The sequence below is a fragment of the Adiantum capillus-veneris genome, chromosome 7 (genome assembly GCF_014529385.1).
Source record: "Adiantum capillus-veneris isolate H3 chromosome 7, ASM1452938v2, whole genome shotgun sequence".
Taxonomy (NCBI): domain Eukaryota; kingdom Viridiplantae; phylum Streptophyta; class Polypodiopsida; order Polypodiales; family Pteridaceae; genus Adiantum; species Adiantum capillus-veneris.
Genome location: NC_140937.1, coordinates 169,816,964 through 169,834,203, shown reverse-complemented (window position 1 = coordinate 169,834,203; position 17,240 = coordinate 169,816,964). Strand labels below are relative to the sequence as shown.

General features: G+C 44.3%; 1 protein-coding gene across 3 annotated transcripts in view; it reads left to right on the top strand.

Annotated features, from left to right (window-relative positions):
- LOC147455031 (putative serine/threonine protein kinase IRE) overlaps nt 1-17,240 on the top strand; it is an 87,501-nt gene that overhangs the window by 1,647 nt on the left and 68,614 nt on the right. For 2 of the 3 annotated variants that reach the window (XR_015188726.1, XR_015188727.1), the window contains exons 2-7: nt 82-137; nt 254-439; nt 1,864-3,132; nt 3,440-3,612; nt 3,684-3,930; nt 4,035-4,127. Coding sequence is in view for 1 of the 3 variants with exons in the window: in XM_086516897.1 (XP_086373023.1) it covers nt 82-137; nt 257-439; nt 1,864-3,132; nt 3,440-3,612; nt 3,684-3,930; nt 4,035-4,127 (2,021 nt within the window). In the remaining 2 variants the exon portion in view is untranslated. The remainder of the gene's footprint in view (nt 1-81; nt 138-253; nt 440-1,863; nt 3,133-3,439; nt 3,613-3,683; nt 3,931-4,034; nt 4,128-17,240) is intronic. The other variant, XM_086516897.1, reaches the window with a different exon arrangement.

Genomic DNA, 17,240 nt, shown 5'->3' with positions numbered 1-17,240 from the left:
TTGATGTTTTGAGAACTGATTACTTTTGTGCTACGAATTTCATGTAGGCCAAGTTTTTGATGAAGCTAGTTTGAATCGCAGGGTTGGCAGTTGACATGTCTGGCACTGAAACGACCTTGTCTGGAACATCTGTAGAGGTATTTTGACAGAGAGAGGCATGCTCCTCCCCCCCCCTCCTCCTCTTTTCACTACAATATTGTTTGATTGAGAAAATTTCTTTCCTCTTTTAACAAGTTTGCTGGTTATCATACAGCAGACACTTGGAATGTATGATAAGAAGGAAACAGACTCACCTCGGTTTAACGCCCTGCTACGTCTCACTTGTGGCTTGTCAACAAAGAAGACTTCTGTTGATATTACCAGTTTTTCCCATGAGCTTAGCTCTACTGTTGGTACATCAAATCCTTATTCGCGATTTCAGAACTTGAAGAACTCAGAGGTACTTTTTTTCCTGGTCTGTTTCTGTTCAAGTCAGGCATTGTGTACTTAAACTTGTACTATGTGGATGGATACCTTCTGTTGTTGCTAATCATATTGCAAGCAGTGTTCTTGGGATGGTGCAGTTGCTTCTTGTGCGACTAGTTTTAATGGAGGAAATTCCAAAATTTAGTTTTGAGATTTCTCATATAAGGAGGCTATTAGTTCTCGTTGTAGAAAGATCAGGGGAATGCATGTTTAAATACACATGTATCTTGTCACAGTCTTTGTTGAGAGGACTGTGACATCTCGCTTGGGTGTATATATCACATAAAGGACCTTAGGATATATCTGATTACTTCTATTCCTGTACATCATGAGATCGCATGCGAACAGAGACATGCATAGTCTGGAAACTCTGACTAGCCTTTTGCATAGTGAAGAGGTAATGACAAGAAGTACTTTGTGAATTGTAGCTAAGAAATGGGGAGGTTCAGTGGTGGATTGCATTACCATTAGTTTGGTCTCCAAGTTTGTGTACATTTGTTCGCAATAATTCTTGCATTCATGTTAGCCCCACCACACACAGTAGCAATTGCAAGGATCTCTATCCGTCTTTGTTCATCTTGTGCCTGCCTCTTCATCGATAAATGTTCTAGGAAAAACTATCTAGACATCTTGATTGAACATGTGCTCATGTTATCTCTGGCCTTTTTAATTTTCTGAAGACTGCTTAAATATAAAGAATGAAAACATATGTATGGAGGTGGAAACCCAGTGATCTTTCTGTAAGTGCCTTTGTGTATGCAAATAGGTAAGACACACAAAGACTGAGATTGAGGGTTTATTTCTGGAGGTATCATGGGAAACCTGCTACAATTCTGGCTCAAAATGCTTATAGTTTGGGGTGGAAAACTGCAGATTGCTTATGCACTTGGGCTATGTGTTTATGGTTTTTGGCTGAAAACTTGCTAATTGGTTGCACAAATCACAACCTTTGTCACTGGGAACGTTCTCCTCTTCTGGCTGCTAGTGCTGATATGAACAGCCTTTCCAAGAGTATTGTGCCATTGTGCCTCTTGTAGAAGTAATGTGGCATTTTTGTAGTCTTTTCAACATTCATCACTTTTGTCAAGTAAATCACAAATCTTGAATTTTCTTTGTGAAGTGCAGTATTTTCTAGAATGTGGTGAATACTAAATATTGAATGATAGTTTTCTTTGTGAAGTGCATTATCCTCTAGAATGTGGTGAATACTAAATATTGATTGATAGTTTTCTTTACAGCCATGAAAAATTATCCTTGAACTAATGTTTTTTCCATAGGCTGGTCTGCTTTTCTTATGTCAACTTTTATCTAGACTCCTCTCGTTTCTCCTCAGTATTACCTGTTTACAACATACAAGCAAAATAGAAACACCTCTTTCTCCTCGTGATTTGTGGACAGGCCATTGTTGATGCTCTACAAACACGGTTTTGTAGTGCAAAAGAACAGGTAAATTCAGAACTTGCCATATTTGGAGCAGATTTGATTGATATCATGGAAGCTGAGGAGAGTAAACAAGATAAAGATTGTCAAGCAAAGCAGGAAGATCTACTAGTCTTGGCCCGAGATTGTTCTCTCATGTCTGTTTCAGAATTCAGGGAGCAGTGTGAAGGTATAGTTCAAAAGCTCGAGGAGGAACGTCAGTTACTGCCCTTAGGAAGGTTAAAACAACTCCACACACGGCTGCTTTTTATTTTGACAACATGCACTAGATTGCTGCAGTATCAGAAAGAAAGTGGGGCACCAAAGGATGGTATGAATAAATACAAAAGTGGTGTTCTTGATAACGTTTCTCGTACATCTGTATCAAAGATCGGCTTAGCAAAAAAGTTTTACAGTCAGGAGCAGAGGGTGATTGATTGGACAAACAAAAGCCTTTCCCCCTTTCAAACAATGGGTACAGAGAGTCTACAGACAATGTCAGAGAAAAAAACTGGATCAAAAGTTGATGTGAATATTAGCAAACCACCTCTGGCAGAGAAAGTGAACTCAAGAAGTTCAAGCAGCAGTGATAAAGGTTCTTGTGCAGCATCTTTGCTGCCTCCTATGATAGAAGAAAGTATGAATGATCCGAAACGTAAAAAAAAGGAGCCATTGCAAGAGACTGAACGCTTGGAGCGCGAGGAGTTCATAAAGAATGAAGAATCCCTGACACCAGGATGCCGAAAAAGAAAATCTGATGATGTTCAGCATGTAATCTGCAGAATTTGTGAGGATAAAGTTCCAACCTTTTGTTTGGAAGAACATTCTCACATTTGTGCCCTTGCAGTTCAGTGCGATGTAAAAGGTGTTAGTGTGGATAATCGCTTGTGTAAACTTGCTTTGATTATGGACAAGCTAATTGAGTCCCGGGCACCAAGCAGTGGACTTTTTTTGCAAGGAGGTAGTCCAGATAAGTTCAAGTCTTGTGCCTTCAACCAAGTTGTATCTCCTAACGGTTCAAAAAGATTCAATGAAGCTGAACGGAAAGAGGATGAATTGCTGGATGATCCAGAGGCAGGAACCGAGGTGTTGAGCTTCAAAAGCCTGTTTGGTAGCAAGTCTGAAAATAGTCGAGCCTCTTCCTCAGTTGGTAGCATCACGCCCAAGTCTCCTTTGATCAATGGAAGCTACTTTGATGTTAACCTTGACGATCGAGTGAGCTTGGGAGAATCGGAAGACCCATTGCAGGTTTTTTCACGTCTTTCACCGCTTCACAAGTGAAATGAAATGCAGACTTTCACTTGCCAGCTGTTGTCTGTGATCTTAACTTTCATTTGTAGAGTATGGGCTGTAATGTAAGCCTTTGAATGTGGCATATCTGCATTGAGATGCAGATGGAACATTAAGTTTTCACTTTCATTTTGAGAGGGAGAGGTATGGGAGGATTATCACAAGATTTTCTGCTTCTCACCACAATTGTGCCATCGAGTCTCATTGTGTGTGCTTTTATTTTTTTTGTTAGTGCAAATAAGGGTCTGTTGTATTATGTTTTCAGATCGGAGAACTGGCGGACATTGCTCGTTGTGTTGCAAGCACAAATGCTTCTGAGGTTGGAGCTTTACAATATCTCGTCTCTTGCTCCAAAGATCTGCAAAACCTGCTTCATCAAAGTAAAGATGAGGCCCTAACAATTCACACTATTGGGAAACGAATTGAGAAGCTTCTCAGGTAGCAAGCGCTGGCCTCATTCTAATTAATGATCTATATACTGTCTTTATATCAATATCCCTCTTTTGTAGGGCTAAGTATATGGAGGTCTGTGAGGTGTTGAATGCCTCAAGAGCTGCAAAATGTGCAGCAGGGGAAAACACTTTCGTTCAAGAAAGTCCTTCACAATTTCTTAGGCAAGCACCACCCGCTCACTCACCCTACAAAGACAGAACTTGCATTGATGACTTTGAAATAATAAAGCCTATAAGTAGAGGTGCTTTTGGGAGAGTTTGCTTAGCCAAGAAAAGGACTACAGGTGACCTTTTTGCAATCAAGGTCAGTCAGAAAATGTTTCAATAAAAGCTTCAAAGTAGGCAGCGCTTTAAGTCTTGTTCTGGCTTTGTTTTGATTTATTCTGGGATTTTAAAAAATAAAACTAGGTACTTCGGAAGGCAGATATGATCCGCAAAAATGCAGTTGAAAGCATTTTGGCAGAAAGAGACATCTTAATTTCAACAAGAAATCCCTTTGTGGTAAGCAGTAATATCAAAGCAGGAAGGCTCCATCTGTTGAAGATTCCCATGTTTCTATGTCAACGTGATCAGTATTTTGCAGACTATAATGTTTTTATTTGCAGTTGTGTATGTCTTTTTTCGTTCACTTTGAAGCATCTTCAAGCTGCGAAATTAAAGCAAGAAGCCTCATTTTATTATGGAGTTTCATAATTCTACGCTCACATCAAGCAAACTGATGTTACAAACAACTGCAAGATAGTTTAGCCTATAAACTGTTAAAAAATTAGGCATTTATAGTGAGTTATGCTCTTCTGTGTGTAACCAGGGCAAGGTTTACTGCATATCTCTTCTGATTGAAATTTGTGTTTGAGCACTTGTAAATGCATACTTCTTAATCGTTTATATTTACTTTTATTAAGTAATGCCTAGAGCCAAGATTCAAAAACTTGCCAAACCTATTCCTGTTCCACCCCACACACCCTCCCCCCCCGCCCCCAACCCACCCACCCACCCAAACCCATTTTTTCTTCGTGGGAAGTCCTCTTTCTTCCCTCCCCTCTACCCCACCCCTTGTTCCATGGCTCAGCCCTGGGGGTATTGGATGTATATGGGATGGATGAACTTCATGCGTGTGCGCGAGCATCGGAAACCTTGAGTGAGGGAAATTCACAAAGGATTGTACACAAAAGTTACTCTCATATAATTCACACCAATAAGCTAGAGAGGAGAGTGTGGCTAGAGATAGTCAAAGGGTAATTTAGAATGTGAAGTGGGAGTTCTCCCTCTTTGGCAAAAAAATGCGGGAGTGCTGTAGAGAAGCTTCAAAGGTGCCAATGAGTCCATAGCCACACAATGTGACATCAGTGAACTGGGACCTACAGGTTAGGATGGGGCTCCCATAAGTTGTTGGGGGTTAGGATTTTTAATCGTAACCCTATAGGCCACGTGGCGAGGATCTGTAAGTTGGTGAGAACTTTGTCTTCATCTGCTTCTTCTAGGGTTTAGGCCCCTGGCCAGGATCTGTGAGTTGGCTAGGGTTAGGCTCGGGGAGCCCTAACCCTTTGGGTCTTTAGTGGCTTGACAAGTGAGCAATTTGTGACACATTATATACTTTCATAAGTTCAGAATAGTCTGAACCCATGAATTATAAGAGGGGATAAAACACTTACAAAACTACAAAAGAAAGGACAAATTTAAACAAGAAAAAAAGAAAAAGTAAATCACTTTATTTGCTACTAAAAAAAACTAGATAACACAAATCATTATTCACTTAAAAATGGTTTTAGAAAAGGCATAAGCAATATAAGTTAAGGCAGCTTACTTGACGAAAACTTGAAACAATACTCAACTTTGAACTAACAAGGATAAGACATCTCAAAGACTTAAATCCTAGAAATGAAACTCCACACAACTTCTAATTCTTAAATCCTAATGTAAGCTAAATACTAGCAATGAATACTACTACAAACCTACGAAGAAGAGGCTGAAAATAACCAAAGAAGTACAAAGATCCAAACTTGAGAATATGTGACCTCAAACTTCGTTGCTTGTCCAAACAAGAAGAATAAGATTATTACTTTCCTCATGCATAGCTTGGACAACAGCTATGACATCCCTACTCACATTGTCAGTGCCCAAGAGTAGGTGCAGGTTTGTATTGTTTAAAGACATGGGTAGTAATGAGAAGCCTCGAGTCTCTATAGCTAGGGATTGAAGATGTGGATATATTGAAGGGAAAAACTCGGATCCATGCGTTCTTGTGGTATGTTCTTAATGTTGATAAGCCTATGAAGCTAAAATCATCAACGCTTTTATCTCACTTGGTGAGTTCTTGGAAAGTGGTCCTTCATAGGATAGCCACACATCCTAATGAGAAGCCTCGAGTCTCTATAGCTAGGGATTGAAGATGTGGATATATTGAAGGGAAAAACTCGAATCCATGCGTCCTTGTGGTATGTTCTTAATGTTGATCAGCCTATGAAGCTAAAATCATGGACGCTTTTATCTTACTTGGTGAGTTCTTGGAAAGTGGTCCTTCATAGGATAGCCACGCATCCTAATGATAATTGATTGTAGTCCCAACTCCTTGTGTCACAAACTGGTGACGTGGTAGGCCCCCAGACAAACGCACACAATCGTTAACATGGCAAATGCCCGAGAAAAGGCGCCAATAGGCTGACGTGGTTGGTTGATGACGTGGCAGCTGTACGGACGCCTGCAATTTGCACTGACATGTTGACGTGGCAGTTGTACGGAATTTTCGCAATTTGCGCTGACTGCTTTTGGCAAATTTTGGGAACCAGTTCTTTTGGAACTTTTGGCAGCTGTACGGAATTTCCGCAATTTGCGTTGACTGCTTTTGGCAGATTTTGGGAACCAGTTCTTTTGGAACTTTTGCTTTTAAGTTTAAAGCTTTTGCAGATCAATTGCTTTTGAGTTTGAAAGCTTTTGGGGCTCTGCTTTTGGGCTACCCTTGTAAGAATAAATACGCCCAAGGGCCTCACTTCTTAGAGCATCTGGATGTAGAGTCTGAGAGTGAGCACCCGCGGGCTCATTGTACTTTGCTCAAAGATTAATATAAAAATAAATACCGAAAGGGGCGCCAGTCTTTGGGGCCAATACCTCTTGGCATGGAACTACGCCGGGCCGTGTCGACTTTATTGTGAATTGTGAATAAGTTTGAAGTGAATCTCTGCTGTGTCGCGATAGAATCTTATCTTGGGGTGTCCAAGTTTGTTACAGTGGTATCAGAGCACATAAAGATTCTTCTTCTACGGAGGATCCGATCCTTTTTGTAGCACACAGACTTTTGTGAAAGAATTTGCGCGTCCCGACCTCGGACTTATTAGCCACTCCCACCCTTCATACATCGCACATCGGGCGCGCTCCCGTTTTCATCGCTCTGTCTTACAAGGGATAAAGCCATAAAGAATCCCAGATTACGATTGGGTTCTCGTGAAGAATCTGACAGAGATGACACCTCTCAGTGAGAAGGCAAAGAAAAGTTGAAAATCCGACGCGGGAACTAAAGAAAAGAATGAAGATTTGGGCAATTTTTTTTTTGACAAGTTTGCCAGAACGGAGTATAAACGTCAACTGCAGATTGGTATATGTGTGAATAGATTGATTAAGTACTCTAGGGACCTGAGATTGGCTAGACACCTGAAGAATTAATCGATTGATAAGATTTACTCGAGATGGCATGTAGCCATTGCTTCTCCTCTCAAGTAGGGAGGACAGACGAGTGCAGAAAAGCGGAACCTGTACACGCCGAAAGAGATGGACTAGAACTCAAAGGACCACCAAAAGATAAACTTGAGAGTTACAGAGAAGCAGCCGAGTGCGGAAGAAAAGGAAAGATGAAAGCAAAACTGGTACCACATTGAGTGAGGCCCGAACTGAATGAGATGAACGAACGTACAAAACTTTGCCGCCCTTGGGGCCAAGTGAAAGATCAAGAATCTCTCATTTTTCTTTGATGGAGGAGCCAAGGCCAACTTCTTGAATTGGCGGCTCGACCTAGAATTACGCCCGGTAGGTTGAGGCCACAGGCGGAGGCAGTTCTACGGCACCCGGACGGGATGTTGCCATTACACCGATCATTGGCAAACTTTGTTTGCAATGTCAGGGGTATTTAGGGCACAAGGACTTCTACGTAATGCCCTTAGGAAGGTTGTGATGTCCTCCTCGAAATCCCTTGGTACCACAAGAACAACGCCGTGGTTGACTATCGGGCTGAGAAAGCGACTTTGACAAATTTAGGGCAAAGAGATTGTACTTGATGAAATTTAGTTTCTTTACTCAGAACTGAATGATGATTGAAGGTCGAATATGTTTGACCTCGAAAAAGAACAACAAGATTTTCTGCAATAGGGGCTGATTGTTTCTCTGAAGGCGTACAAAGCGAGTTGCCTCCGTCACATCGTGAAGATCACATGATTGATTCCTAGTAGTACACCACTGAACCGGCCACCTTACAGAGTTAGCCGAGGCCAAGATAAAGAAACAATGAACCTGAACAGATTTCCACATTACGAGGATCGATGATATACTCGACAGACTTCAGAATTCTACTTGTCGAATTGATATGAAGAGTGATTACCATCAGATCTGTATTGCTCCTGGAGATGTCTACAAGACAGCTTTTAGGACGACTTTTTGGATTCTCACAGAATACCGATTATTTGTGGGTTTTCCAGACACTAAGGAAGCATAAATTGCTTATAAATGTAAAAAAAAGATTGAGTTTTTCTTGCTTGAGATACATTTCTTGAGACACATCGTCTTAGTAGAAAGGGTACAAATAGCCCCGGCCATATATAGTTTGACGTCGCCTTCTCTGGAGAGTGGCTCTCAGAACATTTCAGGAGCGACATGCGGCATATTACTTCAAAGGAAGGATGCGGATGAATGTCATCATAACTTGGCATCACTTGAAAATGATTGAGAAAGATACATTCGATGACTACTGCCAGAGATTTTGGGATACTTGTTTGCCAGCGTCTTCGTTTCGGAAGATTACTTTGAAAGACCAGATTGAGCAGTTTCGCTGTGGTTTGCTAAAGAGATTCAAGACTATGCTTTAAACCAAAAGTCTGACTCCATTCAGAGACTTATGGGACAGAACTAAGCAACGATTTGGAATGCATGCCGGCTCATTGACTTGTGTGAAGGGCAGGATAGTATCCACCTCAAAAAGGCAAGTCTGCCAGTGAAGAGAATGAATCAAGGGAACCAGGTGATAGCTCATCATAGGATTCTGGAGAATTAGAGGGTTCCGACGAACTAAGGGAACCTGAAGCAAGTTCATCAAAGGATTCCAGAGAAAGCGGAATCAGATGATAGTGCGCCTTAGGGTTCCCATGATTGACTCTGACGTCCCAATGGATAGGGGAAGCGAAAGACGCTACCCGTACGTCCCAGGGCACAAGGAAAGAAAGGATAAAGGGAATCAACTAGTAGATCATAACATTCCCGAGACACATGATAAGATTGAGACTATTCTCGATTGGCCAGATTTGAAGAAAGTTTAGGAAGTTGGAAGCTTCTTCGGCTTGTCTTCTTACTATCGGCGGTTCATTCGAAAGTTTGCAGACGTAGCTTCCCCTTTGCACATTCTGACACAGAAAGGAGTCCCTTTCTTGTGGGGACCCACAGAGGTGACTGTCTTTCAGACACTAAAAGAGAAATTGACTACTGGACCAGTGTTGGCTTTGCCGGACTTGCAAAAGCCATTCGAAGTATATTGTGATGCTTATGGTCGTAGTCTGGGATCGCTCTTAATGGAAGAAGGCCATGTGATTGCCGATGAAAGCTGATTGTTTTTAAGGCCAGAATTGACAGCACATATTTATGAGAAAGAGCTTTTGGTAGTGATCCATGCTCTTACTCAGTGGCGACATTACCTACTTGGAGCAGATTTCACGGTCTTCATTGATCAACAGAGTTTACGCTACTTCTTGTCACAGAAGCAGCTTTTGGAAAAGCAGATGCGGTGGGCTAACATCTTGTCACAATTTCACTTCAAGATTGTTCATGTTCAGGGACAAAAGAACTTGGTGGCAGATGCTTTGTCTCGGAAGCCGCTAGTCTTGGCTATTTTCCCGACTCATCATAGAAGCTTCGAGGACATGGTTGATCAGTACGCCACAGATCCGGATTTTTCATGTATTCACTCGAATACAGAATGGGGAGGTAGTAGCGGGATATTCCATATGGGATGGCGTGATGAAGAAAATGATGTTGTGCGTTACACAGCCATTGAGGGAAAAGGTTTTGACAGAGTGCCATTGTCCTCCTTTTACGGGTCACCGCCGCATTGACACCACCTTGAAATTTGTGGGGCGTTACTTCTTTTGGCCGAGACTCAAGAAGGATGTGGACGACTTTGTTCGCAGTTGTTTAGTATGCAAGAAGGTCAAGTTTGACAGGCATAAGGCATAGGGATTACTACAACCTTTACCCATTCCCACATGCCCCTAGGAAAGTATTGCAATGGATTTCATTTTTGATCTCCAGAAGACATAGAGTGGGCACGATGGCATCTGGACTGTTATTGACAGGTTTAGCAAGCAAGTTCATTTCATTCCAGTGAAAAAAACTGTCAAGTTGGACCATTCAGCGAGACTATTCATTGCCTAGATATTTTGATTACATGTCATGCTTGAGACAATAATCTCCGATAGAGATCCCCGATTCATGAGTTTGTTTTGGAGGGCTATTTGGGAGAACATTGGCACACGGATGTAGTTCTTGTCATCACCACCCGCAAACAGATGGGCAATCTGAGATTGCAGATTCAGTTGTACTGGATTTATAGAAGTCTTACATTTCTGATTAGAAGACTCAATGGGAAATTTTTTTGCCCTTGGTGGAATTTGCCTATAACAACACGATCCACTCTTCGACGGGGAAGGCGCCATTTGAGATCATTGAAGGTGCTCTAGAGGTTCCACCCTTCCTTAGCACGAAAGATAAATTTTTTGAAGCCGACCAGCACACGAGGGACTTGGACACTGCATTTGCCAAGGTCCGGGAGGCTTTAGCGAAATCTCAGGAACGACTCAAGAAGGCAACAGATTGACACCGTGCCGATTTGAAATTAAAGGAAGACGATTGGCTGCTCTTACGTTTTGAGAAGGCACGCCTAAGAAAGAAAAAGGGAAAGGAGCGGCTTTTTCCAAAGCTTAACATGAGGTACTATGGCTCTTCCAGATAAAAGAAAAGATAAATGATGTCTCCTTTAGACTGAAGCTGCCCGATACTTGGAAGATTCACAATGCATTTCATGTGACTCTATTGAAGCCTTTTAAAGGCGATGTGCCCGATGATGGGGAGCCAGATGAGCAACCCGAAGTGGAGGAAAGTGAGGAGATACTTGTTCTAGAACAAATAGTGACACACAACGACAGAAAGATAATAGGTAAAGTGATTAGGCGGTTCTTGGTTAAGTTCAAGAACTATCCTGCATTGGATGCGAAGTGGATGGAGGAGGACCTAGCAGATACTCCTCATATTTTGGAACTTTATCTTGAAGCATTCGGTTTAGCATAGTCTACTCTGACAGAACCCCGATTTCAACAAGGGTAAATCTAGTGCAGCGGGTTTGCACAAGAGGGGAGTCACTTCGCTCCGTTGTCAACGGATTACCCCGATTTTGAATAGAGTCACTGATGTCCCCTTTGGGTTTCAAGGATACTAAAGGGCTGAGTAGTGTTCTGCTGTACGACTTTATAACTGGAATTCCCGAAAATGAATATGATTGATTTGTACTTGACTTGTTTAAGTGCACGAACTGAAAGACGAAATGACTGTAGCATTTAAGTCTCATAAATCTCTATATACATGATCGCAATAAGGACTATTTAATCGCGGATCAGTGAGGTCTGGAATGGATCTAGATGCGATTACTAAATATGTTGCCGATAGGTCATGGTCTGAGATTTGGAATAAATTTTTATGTGATTTGTCATGTGATGTTGTGTGATGTCATATGATGTCCGGTGATGTGATTGTTGTTTTGTACAAGTGCTAGATGTGTCGTGTCTAGTGCGTCAGTACTAACAGTAAGTGTCTACTAAGACAGTTTATGGCCTCTGTCTGTTTTTTCAGGCGTAATTGAGGGCGAGTACAATTCTTTCAAGAGGGGGGTATGTCACAAACTGGTGACGTTGCAGGTCCCCACACAAACACACACAACTGTTGACATGGTAGATGCCCGGGAAAAGGCGTCGACAGGCTGACGTGGCTGGTCGATGACGTGGCTAGCTGATGACGTGGTAGTTGTACGGATGCCCGTAATTCGCACTGACATGCTGACGTGGCAGCTATACGGAATTTCAGTAATTTGGGCTGACTGACAGATTTTGGGAACTAGCTGCTTTTGGAACTTTTGCTTTTAAGTTTAAAGCTTTTGGAGATCAATTGCTTTTGAGTTTAAAAGCTTTTGGGGCTCAGCTTTTGGGCATCCCTTGTAAGTATAAATACGCCCAAGGGCCTCACTTCTCAGAGCATTTGGACGCAGAGTCTGAGAGTGAGCACCCGCGGGCTCATTGTACTTTGCTCAAAGACTAATATAAAAATAAATACCGAAAGGGGCGCCAATCTTTGGGGCCAATACCTCTTGGCACGGAACTATGCCGAGCCATGTGGACTTTATTGTGAATTGTGAATAAGTTTGAAGTGAATCTCTGTTGTGTCGTGGTAGGATCTTGACTTGGGGTGTCCAAGTTTGTTACACCTTGCAAATTGAAATTTTGGCTTTCTCTAGGGTAGTGACGTGGGATGGGAAACAACAAGCTAGATCAAAGTTGAATAGGATGGCAAGATTGGGTCTGGTCTCAATTGCGGATGCAATTCTACCAGCATAAATGACATTGATGTTCCTTAGGTCAGTGCGCATGATTTTTCTTGTGCTGCCTCAGAGCTATCGCGATTTATGTGTCAGAATAGCACAATGCGGAAGCGTAGATGCGTCACTTACGTTATCAGACATGAGAGAGAGAGAGAGAGAGAGAGAGAGAGAGAGAGAGAGAGAGAGAGAGAGAGAGAGAGAGAGAGAGAGAGAGAGAGAGAGAGAGAGAGAGAGAGAGAGAGAGAGAGAGATGAAATGAAATGTTATATTAACGTCTTCAAAAGGCCAAAGTGACCTATGAGACCAAAAAGTTACAACGTGGTGGATCTGATACAAAGTCAGAGTAACAAAATGACAAAACAAATATACTATGGAATCCTGGACTGCTAGGTGTGAACGGGGCAAAGCAGCTAGCTGGGGTAGGTAAATCACAAGAGATCCAGCATCGGTCGCTGGCGGATCTCATCAATCTCCTCCATGGTCAGACTCCATGGTCAGTAGTCTGACCGGGCGTCGTGCATGTCGGGCCAAAGTGATCCGAAGCCTCTGATGCAGCCTTCGTGGATACTGTGTAGTCCTCCGCAGTCGTGGGCGTGTGGATCTCCCCAGCTCAGTCGCCCGGTCGATCAGTGTGCCTCTGGTGTGAGGCGACGGGCTCTGCTGTGGTAGTGGCTCCTCCGGGTGTCCAGTGTCTGCTCTAAAGAAGTCTGTGATGTGTCTCTGAGACTGGCTAGCCTCTCCTCTCATCAAGCTCTCTCTGTGTCGGCGCAGCTCGACTAGAAACAAACCCAAGCATCTCTGATCCTCGTACTGCATGACTCTGGAGAGTGGTCCAAAGCCCTCTCTGAACAAGCAGTGGAAGCGGCTTCGTATCTCGTAGTAGACGGGGCAGTGGCATGTGTAGTGCAACTCTGTCTCTGGCTCCATGCCACACAGGGGGCATGTCCTGGCCTCTGCTGGTACTCCATTGTATCTCCCAGTCTCAATCCGCAGCTGGTGTGAAGATGTGCGTATCTGGCCAATAGCACATCGTATCCCATGAGACAAGTGAGTGTCCATGTATCTGGGCCTCGCCACAAAACCGTCCTCTGTGAGCTGGAGAAGATGCTCTCTGTAGAAAGCCATCTTCGTGCCCACCTCCTGCGCTGGTTGTATCCATGTCTTCCTGATGTCTAGCTGAGCCAGGTCTTGTCGGATGAGCCTGGTGATCTCGGACTGTGTAAGAGTCAGAGAGGGTGCCTCTAATGAGTACTGGAAGGGGGGCAATCTGTCTATGCTGAACCCATGCACCTGAAACCATGATGTCATTTCACCATACCAGCATGCTGTATCTCCCTGCATGGCTAACTTTCGAGAGGACTCAAGTGCAAGGCGGGCATATCTGTCTCTGGGAAGCTCCCACATGCGGTGTATGAAGGAGACAGATCTGGTAAGCGCCTCGACTACTAGTGGGGGGGCAGCAAGCTCTGCTCGGATAATGGCACGTGGTACTGAAGCCTTGGCTCTAATGAGCCGTGAGGTCATAGAGACCAAAGGCTTCTCCATGTCCCCCCACCCATCAGTGCGACCTGTCCTCCCGTGATGATCCAATGAAGGCCCCCATATCTCAGCTCCATAAGAGCAATGCAGACGCCACTAAAGTGTCAAATAGCCAGAGCTTCGTCCGAGGCTCCTGAAACTGAACCTGTGAACACATCCTCTCCAATCTGCCCAATGCTGCATGGGCTCTGGTCAATCTAGTCTCTGCTGCTCTCCTCAGTGAAAATGCTGGTCCACTAAAAACCACTCCAAGGTAAGTGTAAGCATTTGTGTACTCCACCGTCTCCTGGTCGTATGTGAATGCGGGCGCTGACCTCCTGATCCACTATGGAGTGGTATTAAATACCATGACCTTGGTTTTACCAAGGTTGACAGACAAACCACTTTCGTGGGCAAATCTATGCAGAGCATCCAAGTGACGTTGCATCCCCTCTGGAGAGTTGGAGATCAACACAAAATCATCAGCATAGAGCAATAGTGGAATCCATGTCCCTGCCAGCTGTGCACCTCTATCACCATCTCTCTCAATGTAGTCAGCAACCTCATCCACATACATAGCAAATAGAGTAGGAGAGAGCGGGCAGCCTTGCTTCACACCAATAGTGGAGTGAACCGGTGCGGACAAGCCCTTTGGGGTGCGTACATGCCCCACTACTGACTTGTACAATGCCATGATCCCCCAAATGAGCTCTGTTGGGTACTCCCATCTCCTGTAATCTGTGCATCAATCTAGCTCTGGGTACTGTGTCAAATGCTTTGCGGAAGTCCACAAAGCTACAATTGATCCGTCTCCCATGTGATCTGCCCTCCTCAATGATGGCTCTGAGTGTCAAGATATGGTCAAGAGTAGAAAATCCTCTCCTGAAACCTGCCTGCCTAGCTGCACGTATCCCTTCCCTCTCTGCCCATCTACTCAGCCGTTGCTCAAGAATGGATGCGTACAATCGTGCCAATGTGTGTCTAATCATGATAGTGCGATAATTCCCAGGCTCCATAGGGTCTCCTGACTTGAAGATGGGTACAATCGTAGAGAGGCTCCAAGTATCAGGTAAGCCCTCACACATGGCATGATTAAACATAACTGCTAGAAGCTCTGCTAGTAGATCTCTGGCATGCATGAAATGCTCAGCCACTAAACCATCATGATCATATGCTCTCCCAGTCCTCATCCTGTCAATGGCCTTCCTCACCATCTCAACGGTGAAAAAAGCACATGTGTGTGGGCATGGATCGGGGGGGTCGGGTAGGGGCGGCTGTCCAGAAACTGTGTACAAAGATGATGCGTACTGGCCCCAAGTCTCTATAGAGGTAATGGCAGGTGGGGGGGATTGCTCATGAAAGAGCCGCCACGCCTCACGTGAGTCCTGACTCAAGAATAGCTGGTAAAGATCCTGCTCTAGTCGAGCCAAAAATGCCCTTTCTTCGGCGGCGTCGAAAGTCAATCTGTGACTGCCTCTGAGTGATGTCTCCCAAAAGCACCTCCCTCTGAAGTCTAGCTCTAGTCTCGCGGCATTGCGCATCATACCAGCTGTTCTGGGTCATGCTCCCAGAACGGCGTCTCTGCTCAGGCTGAGTGTGTGGGTATGCCTCTGCTGCTGCATCATGTGAAGTCTGTGTCAGTATAATAGTAAGCTCCTCCAGAGGATGTCCTGGCTCCTCAGTGCACAAGCGTCTGTATATCCCATCTATGTATACAGAGTCCGTCTCCCGCGTGAAGGTTGTAGCGAGTAGGGGCAGCTGCCCGTGGCCTGCGTGCTACACTGAACTGGAAAGAGACGGTCAATGACACAAGAGCATGATCCATTGCCACCCCAACAGGTCTGGGCCCAACAGTGAGATCCTGGATACTAGAGATGAGGCTCGGCTGTGCCATGACATAATCCACTGTGCTGGCTCCATGTCTGTGTGGAAAGCATGTGAAACCTCCCGCAACAGGAAATCTCTGTAGGCCATTCAAGATGGCCAATCCATGTGCAGTCCCCATGTCTATCAAGTGCCGTCCATATTCAGTATATTCCCCATCCTGCGATCGTCTAGATAGGCCTGTCTCCACCACATCCAACTCTCTCAGCATCTCCTCTGAGGTATCATACAACACTGTCTGATGATGGGCAGTCCTGGCATTGAAGTCCCCTAGAATGATAATGTCACCATCTCTAGAGAACTCCCATATGTCATCATCCAAGATAGAAAAGGGGGATTGTCCTTTAGGTGGTGCATATACTGACGTACTCGGGGGAAAGTAGCAAATAGCAATGTAAAGATATCTGCCCGTCTCTGCTCTCAATCTCACCCACATGTACCTAGCTTGCTCATCCCTGCGAGCTATATGTATCAATGGCTGCAGCTCCTCCCTGAATAACACTGCCACTCCTCTCGAGCCCTGCCCTCTGTGCTCCGATCGTGTCTCTTGTCTATAGGCTGTCTCCCATCTGAATCCACTAATGTGAGGCATAGATTGCCTAGGGGCCTGATGTGTCTCATAGTAGAAAATGATGTCTCTCCCGGAAAAACTCTCCTCAAAAGCACCTACATCAAGACGCATAGATCCATTACAATTCCAGGTAGCAACTTTGAGTGAAGTCCCATAGGCCTCACACCGTCATGTGGAGCGTCACTCCAATATCACCACTCTTCCATCTCGGTAAAAGGCAATCTTGCCTTTTTCCCTTGCTGCTCTAAGCTCTGGCATTACTTCCTGCATATGAGCGATCTGTGAGAGGGTAAGGTCATCCCCGAGAAAGATACCCGTTTTTTAAAGAGTTGGTCTTTTCTTCAGAAAGTCTTTCTTTGCTTCCATGGAGGGAAAATGGAGGATGAGTGCCCTTTCTTTCGAGGTTTCCCCATTGCTCCCATTTTTCTTGTTGCCCACTCTCCAAGCTCTTGAGTGCATCGGCTCATGAACCCCTATCAAAGCCATGAGTTCTTTAACCTCTTCGTCTACATTATCTTTGTCTGTAAGACCGCAAATTCTCACATATAGAGAGCGCACACGTCGTCTTTGCTCCTCTTCTAGGGTCAAGTTGATAATGGTGGGTGTCGACGTTGTTTTCTTGCTTTTCCCTTTCCTGGCCACCTCAAGCCATTTCTGGGCTTCATCTGCCTTCTGCTGAGTCTTTGTAATAACGTCCACCCAGGAAGTCGTCATCTCTTTGTGCTGCTCTTCCCCCTCTTTGATGGCTCGCACTTGCTCTTTGATTGAGTTTAGTTCTTCTATTACTGAGGGTTGCAGTTCTCCC